The 10831-nt window shown below is 42.0% G+C and overlaps 1 protein-coding gene across 1 annotated transcript; it reads left to right on the top strand.

The window, feature by feature from the left end:
- The first annotated feature begins 888 nt into the window (after nucleotides 1-888).
- On the top strand, nucleotides 889-9808 carry LOC130493054 (ergosterol biosynthetic protein 28 homolog). The gene is made up of 4 exons (XM_056866831.1): nucleotides 889-1042; nucleotides 3588-3678; nucleotides 8003-8121; nucleotides 9614-9808. The coding sequence occupies exons 1-4, from the start codon at nucleotides 910-912 to the stop codon at nucleotides 9691-9693; spliced, it is 423 nt and encodes a 140-aa protein (XP_056722809.1). The 5' UTR covers nucleotides 889-909; the 3' UTR covers nucleotides 9694-9808.
- Nucleotides 9809-10831: the final 1023 nt, after the last annotated feature.

Here is a 10831-nt window from a genome sequence, read left to right as displayed (position 1 = left end):
CGCCCCCTCGCTCGCCTTCCTTCTTCGAATCTGACGTCACAACGCCTCGGAAAGGTTCAGAGCGTTTGATTGGCACAAGCCGCTACCCACCCAGGTGGCGCGGAGGAGAGGCATGGAGAGGAGGCCCAATCAGAAGAGAGATCGCGTCTGACAGCGGACCACTGAGCTGCGAGGGGCGGGGAGGCTGCTCCTCGGACTGGGGACGAGGTTCAGGAGCTGCTGTTGCGGCGGAGGACCAGGTAGGGCAAGGCAGGGTTGGGTGGGGTTGCGGGGAGAGAGTGGCGGCGGCGACGGGGCGCGATTTGCTCGAGATCACTCCGGAGGCACAGAGTCGGTGGCTGCTGTGTAGCAGCTGAATGGGAGATACAGCATGTGTTGAGGGTGTAATTATTTAAACAGGTATTAAATATAAGGGCATTAATTCGAAAATGCCAGTGGCGAACAGTAGAGAAATCCATCTGTGCGCTTCTTTTTTTGCTAGGGCGATGCAGTAAGCAATTGTTTCTGCTATAGGTTATGGGTTTAGAATGCGAACTGATTGATCACAGAGGCATGTAACCAGACCTTATTCCGGAGTAAGCCCAGTGAGGCTTATTCCCAAGTTCACTTGGGGCACAGGGTTGCAGACTCTGATGGTTTATTGCTTCTGGTCTTTGGAAGACTCGTTCTTTATACCAATATCGTTTGTGGACGTTGCGTGTGGGATTTCTACCTTCGCCTTCATTAAGGGATGCTATAGGATGAATCAGGGATCCCTAAAGGCAAGCTGTGCCCTATATTTCCTGGCTTAGGAGGAAAATGTGACAAGGTATAGGGGAAAGAGGATGCACATGAATTACGATGCACGATAGCACAAATTCTAGACATTGCCTTTGTTCCCGTGAGCAGGTTTTGTGGTGCCGCTGCAAGATGAGCCGATTTCTGAATGTGCTCCGTAGCTGGCTAGTTATGGTGTCCATCATTGCCATGGGGAACACAGTGCAAAGCTTCAGAGATCACAGCTTCCTCTCTGAGAAACTGTACACTGGCAAACCAAGCCTTGGTAAGGTGCACAGGTTGTCATATTTGCACTGCTGGAAGCAGTGGAATCTTTACTCTCTGTTCTGTGTCTTGCTTTGATCTCTAGAAATGCTTATTTAAATCTCTCAACTGTCATCCCCAAGGGTTGTTGTTCTTTTTTCACCTGATACCTGCCCCTGAATCACAAAAAGTAGCCAGCATTATTTCTCCTTCCTCAATGACAACTGAAGGCCACTTCGTGCATTACAGATTCAGCTGGCAAATCCTGGTCACTTCTATGCTATGACCTTCTTCTTGCGCCACTGAAAGAGTTCCCCAGTTGGCTGCAAATGGAATTGAAATGAGAGTTCCACATTTCACCTAATGTAACACTATGATGCCTATGGATATCCATCAAGATCCTACTATAATAATATGTTCTGTTAAACAGAAGTCTTGTGGCATTTTAAAAGCTATCATATTTTAATATCAGCATAAGCTGTTCAGCAAATATCCACTTCTCCCAGAAATTCTCTATTGAAATTGTTGCTTCTGCTGCTACGGGTGTAATTATTTCCTTTTCATTCTCCAGGGCAATTCCTGAATGGCTATTTAATCTGTTCTTTTTCTGGGGTGAGGTGGAAATTTTTTATTAATTGTTATTTCCCCCTTTGCAGCCTAAGTGTTTGTTCACTAATTTTATATTTTTTGAAATGACATAAGTATGCAACTACAATCATAAAAGTGAATATTCTGCAAAGAAAAATGCAATAGTTAAAGCCCCCCCCCAACAAGAGCTAATTAAGCTTCCATGAAGTTAATAGCAAGTAATTAATTAGGGTGAGAAATGGAGGTGGCTTTACAACAGTCCACATCTGCAGCTGGCACTGTTGTAAATGAAAAAAATGCTGGAGTGCAGTTGGTTGACATCATCTAGATTCTTTATAAAAACTAAGACAACATTTTATTTATATTCTAGACTAAATGGCTAGTGTGTTACTAACCCATGTGTGTACCTCTGGTGTACCCCATAACATGAAACAGATAGTTGTATTTATTTCATCATTTGTATACGAGGTGGGCCCTGATCTGGATTGTCCAGGCTAACCCACTCTCATCAGATCTTGGAAACAAAGCAGGGTCAGCCCTGGTTAGTATTTGGATGGAACACCACCAAGGAATACCAGGGTCAAGTGTAAAAGCAGGCAATGGCAAATAACCTTTGAATATCTCTTGCCTTGAAAACCCTGTAAGGTCGCCATGAGTCAGCTGTGACTTGAGGGCACTTTCCACCACATGAGGTGGGATGGGGAGCAGGAATCCATTGTTACTGTTCAGAGCATGTAAATGTAGTGTAATAAATCCATGTATCCACCTCAAGTAGGTAATAGATCAAGCAGCCTTTATTTCACCCTGTATTTTATAGTGCCCTTCTAGGGCCTCCAAACCTTTCAAGCCAATTTGCAGGAACTGGCACTGAACCCAAAGACAGAGAAGAATTGTTCTAAGTTGACGCACAGCTCCCGTCTGTGTCAGAATATTAATTCAGCTATATTTTCTGCATCTAAGAGATCTTATGTGACACACTCTGGGAACAATTGCATTAACCAAGAGTCTCACAAACCCTGCTATATTAGAAGCTTAGTAGAAGAGCTGGCAGTAGAAGCTACATTAGAAAACTATGGGAACAATTGTGTTAACTAAGAGTCTGACAAACCCTGCTATATTAGAAGCTTAGTCTCAGGAACTTTCCAGACATTGTGGCTAGAGGAAATGTGCAGCTGTCACTGAACAGCCCAGATGACATCATTTCCACAAGAATTCCCATTGAAGGGAATCACTCCTTGGTAACATTCAAGTCACATATCAGAACTAACACATAACTGCAGTTCTTTCCCCTTAGAAAGCACAGGTGTTTGGGATGTTTTCCTAGGAGAATGGATCCTATCATGGATAGTGCCCTGACCTGGATGGTCCAGGCTAGCCTAATCTCATCAGAGAAGCGAAGCAGGGTCAGCCTTGGTTAGTACTTGTATGGGAGACCACCAAGGAAGTCCAGGGTCGCTATGCAGAGGAAGCCAGTGGAAAACCACCTCTGTTAGTCTCTTGCCTTGAAAATGCTACTGGGTCTCCATAAGTTGGCTGCAACTTGACTGCACTTCCCGCACACACACATACATCATAGATAGCTATTGGACATCATTGCCAAGCATATGACAAGCCCCTTCTTACCATTTTCAATCTACTGCCAGCTCTTTTTGCCCCTCCTGCAAAGGTTGTACACTCATCCCTATCAAGGATTGTACCACCTGTGTGGTTTTTTAAATGCCACTCTCTCCACCCCTACCTACTTAAATTCTGCATAAATATCACTCTAGCTAGTGTTGGCTAAGCACTAGTAAAGAGTGAACTGCCAGGGACGGTGGGAAACTGGAATCTTCATTTGGGAAGCCTTCCAAACCCATTGATCTTGTAGACTTCATGCTCGGTTCATGCCTGCAATTTGGCTTTCTCTATTTTTTTTTCCTGGAGAGGGAAGAGACCAGAAAAGAAGATGCTCTGATTCAGTATTTGTTTTCTCTGCACAGTAAATGGCCTCCAGGCTCGGACCTTTGGTATCTGGACCCTGCTGTCATCTGTGATTCGCTGCTACTGTGCCATTGATATCCGCAACAAGACGTATGTAAAAGGAATGCTGAAATGGAGTAGAGCCATACTCTCCCCCTCCCCAAATTATGTGTCACATCTGCCATGACAATTCTTTAATATTCCCTGTAGGCAAATTCAGGCAACCATTGTTTCCTAAACTCTCTGATCAAGTAGCTTCTGGAAAAAGAAATAACTATTCTCTTGAAATGCTTTGTTGGCAAAGGGTGAAAAATAGACATGAAGATTTATTTATGCATCACTTTTTTCCCCTAATGGTGGCCCAAGGTAGCATACCACATTAGTCTTCCTTCTTCCTCAAAGCAACAACCTTAAGGCTAATAGAGAGTGGCTTGCCCAAGGTCACCCAGAGAACTTCCATGGCAGAGATATAGCTAGTTATTTTAAATTATGTTATGTGTTTGATCTGTGGTTTGGAATCACTAAAGAGTATTCTCCTCCTCCAGCAGATAGCAAGGCAGGTATCAGTTTGGGTAGTTAGCCAACCAGATATCAATTTTCCAGCAAGTTCTTTTACAAGGCTTATGGAATATTGATTCCATTCATGTGTTTTGCGTCAGTGGCGGTGGCTTCTGAGAAAAGTATGGATGAACAGGCCAGACTTGCGTATTCATTTAATTAGGCTACTTTGATAGAGGACAATAGATTTGCTTTAGTATATCATAAACTGCATACTTTGGCACTACGAGAAGAGGAGAGCTTCTGCAATAAGGCTGAAGATGAAACTGTCTCTGTACCGAACTTTAATTAAAGGGCTCTCTGTGATAGAAGCACAAAACTGAAGATTAACACTTGATGGATTAAGTAGGAAGGAATTTCTAAGTCGCTGATAAATTTTGTTAAAGCTAATAGGAGCATGAGGATCTTTTAATGAATTGGAACACATGAGCCAAAGTGATGTAATGGTTCAAGTGTGGGATCCAGGTTCAAATCCGTTCTCTGCCATAGGAGCCTGCTGGGTGACCTTGGGCCAGCCACACCCTCTCGGCCTAACCTACTTCACAAAGTTGTTGTGAGGATAAAATGAAGCATAGGAGAACAATTTAAGATGCTCTCAGTCCCCGCTAGGGGGAAAGGTGCGATCCAATTGAAGTAAATAAATCAAATAAAGATGTAGAAGGTATACCTACTCTGGTTTCACTCACCAAAGCCTTCTGTAAACTAAAACAGAATATATAGACTGACTTCTCCTATTCTGGGGATCTTTTCAATACTTCCCTCCCTAGGAAACCTTCATCTGTCCCTTATGTTCTCACTGCTTTTCCATATCCACGTGTTCCCAATCCCTAGCAATCTTCCAATTGAATGCCTTCCTCTACTGCTGTCTGGTAAAGTATGTCAAAGACTGATTGATTGATGTTTCAAACTTATGCATACTTACCAGGATTTCAGTGGGACTCTCTTTGGGGTAAACAGCCTTAGGGTGATGCTAGAAACGTAGGCATACTTAGCTGGAAGCAAGTCTCAGTGCTTGACAAGGAATGTGCTTCAGATCAGGCTGGAAGACTGGCTTTTCTTCTCTTGGAAGTAACTATGTGACTCTTCAAGTCTCACAAGTAAAGCAATTCAATGCAAATTTATGCAAAAATGTATAAGTTGTGGCTGGGTTGCAGCATCTAGGCTTCTTTGACTTTGGATGGGAAGAGAATCGAGACATATAAAACTATCACCCAAGATGTGCTTTTTTAATATAATTTTTTTTTAAAAAAAATTAAATCTTCATTCTTTCAATGATACACTTAAAAATACAACCTTAAATTTTACTTCTTTACATTGAAAAAGGATGTCAAAAGGACAGGTTATGCTTGCAGAACACCAGTTGCTGGTTTATACATTATTTACAAGTCAATCCTTCCAACAGACTTAAAGTAAAATGTAGCTATTTCAGTAGTACTTGCACTCCTTCAAACGCATGGTGCTGTCCCTGTTACCCTCTGTACATTTGGACAGGCACAATTGATGGGAGCTTAGGTCAGGCTTCTGTTCCAGGCCCATCAGCCAATTCATCCTCCCTCAGCTGTGCTGGCTCAACAGGAGTAATGTGTGAAAAGCCACAAATGGCTTATTTTTATCCCTGAAGTTGGCAGCTTCAACTCCATTACCCAGAGTGGCAAGGAACTGCATGCTGAGAAAGGGCTATTTGTACAGTCATCCTTCAAAGGTGAGCTACTCTTTTTTTAAAAAAAACGAACACTCCAAATAATCTGTTTCCTTCCTCAGAGCTTTGCTGTGAGAAATGGTAAATTGACAGGCCTGATAGGTACACTTTGAGCCCATAAAGGTTTTTTAAAAGACTATAATAGGCAGTAATTGCTGTACACTGTCAAGTATCTTTACAAATAAGATACAGCAATAGGAAAGGGTGATACTTTTATTTAGCTAGTCAGACTGCACAATCAAAGGCTCCTAGTAAGTAGCAGATAAATAGAGCAGCCAGATAAAATGAACAAATAGAACAAATACAAGCCCTCCTCTTGCCTATTTTTGTCACTGTCACACTTTTTTGCTTAAATGAAAGACTAGGATAACGGTCAATATCACCATGAAATTGATTGTGTGTTTTGGAGACACATTTTTAGGTTCTTCCCACACAAAGAGTAGTGCTAAACAAACAAACAAAATGTGGGAAAAGGAAACTTTGTCCTCAGTGAATTGACTTAAATCTCCAAAAGGGGAAAATATTAATTAGTCTCCTGTTTTGTAATTTGGATGTTTCTTATACAAAAAGTGAATGTTAAATGTTTAAATATATACATAGAGCCTTCTATATTATCCAACATTTTTTGCTCCAGCAGTCCACATGCCTTTTATAGACAAGGGGGGGAAACTAGAATTAGTGGGTTTTTATTTTTTCCTGAACATAATTCTGTAATAGCACTGAGCAAGATCCTTTACTTTAAAGGTGCATTCCTATAAAACACTTGTAAATCCAATTGCTGAGGAAACATGCTTAGGATTAGGGCTGTAAAATGCTAAGAAATTTCCAGAAGCAAGAGCCTATAGACAGTGTTGTTTGATTAGTAGTCATAAATACTCATAATTCAAGTAGAGCTCAGGGAGAAAGAACAGGCCTATTAATTCACCCAAATGGAGAAGAGTACATGCTTTGAATACAGAAGGTCCCAGGTTCAATTCATGACATCTGCCATTGGCAGATTTTGGGAAAGACCTTTCTCTGCTCAAGAACCTGGGCAGCTGCTGCCAGTTGGAGCAGACAATACTGAGCTAGACAGACTAATGGTTTGGCTCAGTATAAAGCAGCATCATATGGTCATATATCGTAAGGCAGTACTTCGTTACACAATAAACTGATGATGATGATGCATTCACATGTTGTTGATCCAGTCGAAACACATTATGGCAGGGGCAGTATTCCAATGCCTGGCTAGTCAGGCGCTAGCCCTTTTGTAAACCTTTAATCAATCTAATAGATTACCTATTCCATCATATTTATGAACTTAAAAGAGTTCATTTCCCATTATTCTCTTTACATGGATTCAGTTAAGGGATCATGAACATAGGTTTTAAAATGTTTGAATTAACTTAAGCTTTCAAATCAAACTGTTATTCTTAAAGAGGATTGAAATTTTTAAGACAGTACAACTTTTGGCCAAATAGTTAAAAATAAATTTGGATTTTTAAATAAAAAGTTGTGTTGAATTAATTGCCATTTCAGGCCACAGCTAATAGTTTAGAGTTCAACCCATGCAGAGTCTATTAATCTATTTTCAGTGCGTTTAAACAGGCCATTAAGACTCTTCTTTTAAAAACCTGCTTAAGGTTCCAAGGCTGCAATCCTAAAATCGCTTAGAAGGGAGGAAGTCCCATTAAACTCAGTGAGACTTACTTCTGAGTATACAGGATTAGGAGTACACTGTTTATGTGTGGTGGAATTTAATTAAGTTTGTGTTAGTCTCTCTACTATGCCAGCAACAATGTGATCTAATTCTCTGTTTCCCCTCAGATGTTTTAACGTACCGTTTGATGTATTTAATATTGTTCTCCACTTTGAGAATTCATTTGAATTTAAAAAGTAGACAATAAATGCTTCGAAAATTTAAAAAAAGATTTGGATCAGCAGTTATCAAGCTAGGGACTGACCTGGTTACTGTGGTTTGTGTATGGCAGGAGTCTGGGTCCTGAACACCTAAAGTGCCTTTTGAGCAACAGACTCTCTGTGGTTTCGAAACAAGGCAGAAGCCAATCCAGAATTTGGCTTTACTATTCATTGCAAATATGGACTGACTTGTTTTCTGGTTTTGCTTTCTATTCTCTGCATTTACTAGTATCATCCCTGTAATGCCCAATAATTCTTTCTTCCTGTACTCTCTGGCAGCCTCTATAACATCACACTTTTGACCTTCTTCATTGCCCTGGGCCACTTTCTCTCTGAAGTCTTTATCTACGGCACAGCAGCTATAACAATTGGTGTCCTGGCACCGCTCATGGTGGCAAGTAAGTACAGCTTTAACAGCCCATCCTTCATTGCTGTTTTCGTCACTACATTTATATACAGGTTGAGTATCCCTTATCCGGAATTCCGATATCAAAGATAGCCCAAATTCCTAAACTTTTTGAGAACCCACAAAGGGTAATAAAATGGCACTTGTACAAGCTGGTCGTGCCAACGGCAGGTCCCCCTCGATGCCCCACATGCACAAAATTATTAAAAGTATTGTATAAAATTACCTCTATGTATAAGGTGTATATAAAATGTGTCACTGGCCACCAAGACTAGATTAATTCATGCCATCGTATTCCCTGTTACTATCTATGGGTGTGAAAGCTGGAGAGTGAAGAAAGCTGATAGGATGAAAATAGATTCTTTTGAAATGTGGTGTTGGAGGAGAGTATTACGGATACCGTGGACTGCCAAAAAAACAAATCAGTGGGTTATTGATCAAATCAAGCCTGAACGGACCCTAGAAGCTAAAATGACTAAACTGAGGCTATCGTATTTTGGTCATGTCATGAGACGACAAGAGTCACTGGAAAAGACAGTCATGCTAGGAAATGTTGAGGGCAGCAGGAAAAGAGGAAGACCCAACAAGAGATGGATTGACTCAATAAAGAAAGCCACAGCCTTCAATTTGCAAAATTTGAGCAAGGCTGTCAAAGATAGGACATTTTGGAGGACTTTCATTCATAGGGTCGCCATGAGTCGGAAGCGACTTGACGGCACTTAACACACACACACACATATAGAACATGAATTAATTTCATGTTTCGACTTGGGTCCCATCCCCAAGATACCTCATTATGTATATGCAAATAATCCAGAATACGGAAAGATCTGAAATATGGAACACTTCTGGTCCCAAGCATTTTGGATAAGGGATATTCAGCCTGTATTGCTGTTTTTCCCAAGGAGCTCCCCAAAGCATTTTACTGTGCAGTCCTAAGCAGCTACATTTTCCTAAGCATTAGAAAGGTATAACGGTGCTTCAGATTGCACTGTTATCCTCTCAACAGCCCTGTGAGGTTGGCTAGGCTGAGTGACAGTGACTTGCTCAAGATTGTGGAACTCCCTGCCCCCGGATGCGGTGACGGCTGTCAACTTGGAAGGCTTTAAGAGGGGAGTGGACATGTTCATGGAAGAGAGGGCTATTCATGGCTACTAGTAAAAATGGCTACTAGTCATAATGCATACCTATTCTCTCCAGGATCAGAGGAGCATGCCTATTATATTAGGTGCTGTGGAACACAGGCAGGATAATGCTGCTGCAGTCGTCTTGTTTGTGGGCTTCCTAGAGGCACCACTGTGTGAACAGATTACCGGACTTGATGGACCTTGGTCTGGTCCAGCATGGCCTTTCTTATGTTCTCTTGGAAGGAACTGGATGCAGGTTTCCCCACATTCCAGTGCAACTGATAATCTCTTACATGTATTTCAGTGTCACATTAAGGGGAATGTTCTGTGCTCCCTCTCATTTTCCTTCTTTCTCAGGTTTCTCCATACTAGGCATGCTTATTGGGCTGCAATACCTGGAAGTGGAAGCAGCATCACAGAACAAGAAACGGAACTGAAGCTATGGCTGCAGTACATGTTGCATCTGCCTCCCAGCCATCTTCAAGAGTCCATGATCTTCGAGCGTTACATTCCTGACTTTTTCTCCTCCCTGTGTAGTCTAACAACCAGTCAGATTCTTTTTGGTTTTGGACTTTTCCATCAGTCGCCTTTTAATTTTCAGTCGATTTTGACCTGAGCAGGCAACACTGACCAATGGCAGAAGCCCGGCCCAGAACAGCTGTCCCAAGCTAGATAAGGGTTTCCCTGACGGAGGCCACTGTCTTAAAGCATCTTCAGCCCTGGTGGTGGGAAGGGGACCTCTCCATAATCGTGCCAAGCACAGATAATAGATTCTCCCTCTAGGGCAGGGGTGGGGAACGTCAGGCCCGGGGGCCGTTTAAGGCCCACGAAATCATTTGGTCTGGCAGATCTCTAGCTCAGAAAGATCTAACACTGGTGATCCGCACCCTTCCGCGGGCAGGAATAACCTCTATTCAAGGCAGATGTGAGTTTGTTTTGCCGAGAAAAGGAACCTTTTTCCCCCTTGCAGAAGATTCATTAGCTGTAGAGCTGCTAGGACTGCCCAAGAAACTGTGTTAACCCTTTCCCACTCGGGCTGTGGAGAAATGTATTGGTCGGCTAATTTTTAAGTTGATAATTTTGTAAGGCCTGCAAATGATGTTATAAATATCCAAATGGCCCTTGGCGGAAAAAAGGTTCCCCACCCCTGCTCTAGGGCATCCAGCAGAGGGGAAAAATGTAGTACTGCCAAAGATCCACTGGAGATTGTTCTAGAAAGACAGCACTAACTGAACTTTTTGCTGGTGCGTCGTGAGCCTGTGCATTTGTCCATAAGCATGATTTGTAATAAACAAGGGGAAATGGTGCAAAGCTGCAGCTTCTTTTTATGTGCTGAGGAGAATGCAAGATGTTGAATTCTCTCTTTCCTGGATTTCGCACAAGATGCAGTGACTTTTTGAATTCCAAAGAAAAAGCTGTTCCTTGCATTGAAATACATTGATTGGAATAACAGCTGATTATCCCCTCACCTCTTTTCTGGTACCAGTTCCCCCTTTTTTTAAAAACTAGTAAAAAGTGTTTCGCCTTCAGTCATCCTTAGCACACCTAATCCAGGTATAATCAGGAGCCTTATAT

This window comes from Euleptes europaea, unplaced genomic scaffold, assembly GCF_029931775.1.
Source record: "Euleptes europaea isolate rEulEur1 unplaced genomic scaffold, rEulEur1.hap1 scaffold_107, whole genome shotgun sequence".
Classification (NCBI taxonomy): Eukaryota; Metazoa; Chordata; class Lepidosauria; order Squamata; family Sphaerodactylidae; genus Euleptes; species Euleptes europaea.
Note: the sequence above shows the minus strand (reverse complement) of the source record. Positions and strands in the feature narration are given on the sequence as shown.

Coding starts and splice junctions, on each gene's coding strand:
- LOC130493054 (XM_056866831.1), top strand. CDS start 910: ATGAGCCGATTTCTGAATGTGCTCCGTAGCTGGCTAGTTATGGTGTCC. Junction 3,679..8,002: donor ATTGATATCCGCAACAAGAC/GTATGTAAAAGG, acceptor ACTCTCTGGCAG/CCTCTATAACATCACACTTT. Junction 8,122..9,613: donor GGCACCGCTCATGGTGGCAA/GTAAGTACAGCT, acceptor CTTCTTTCTCAG/GTTTCTCCATACTAGGCATG.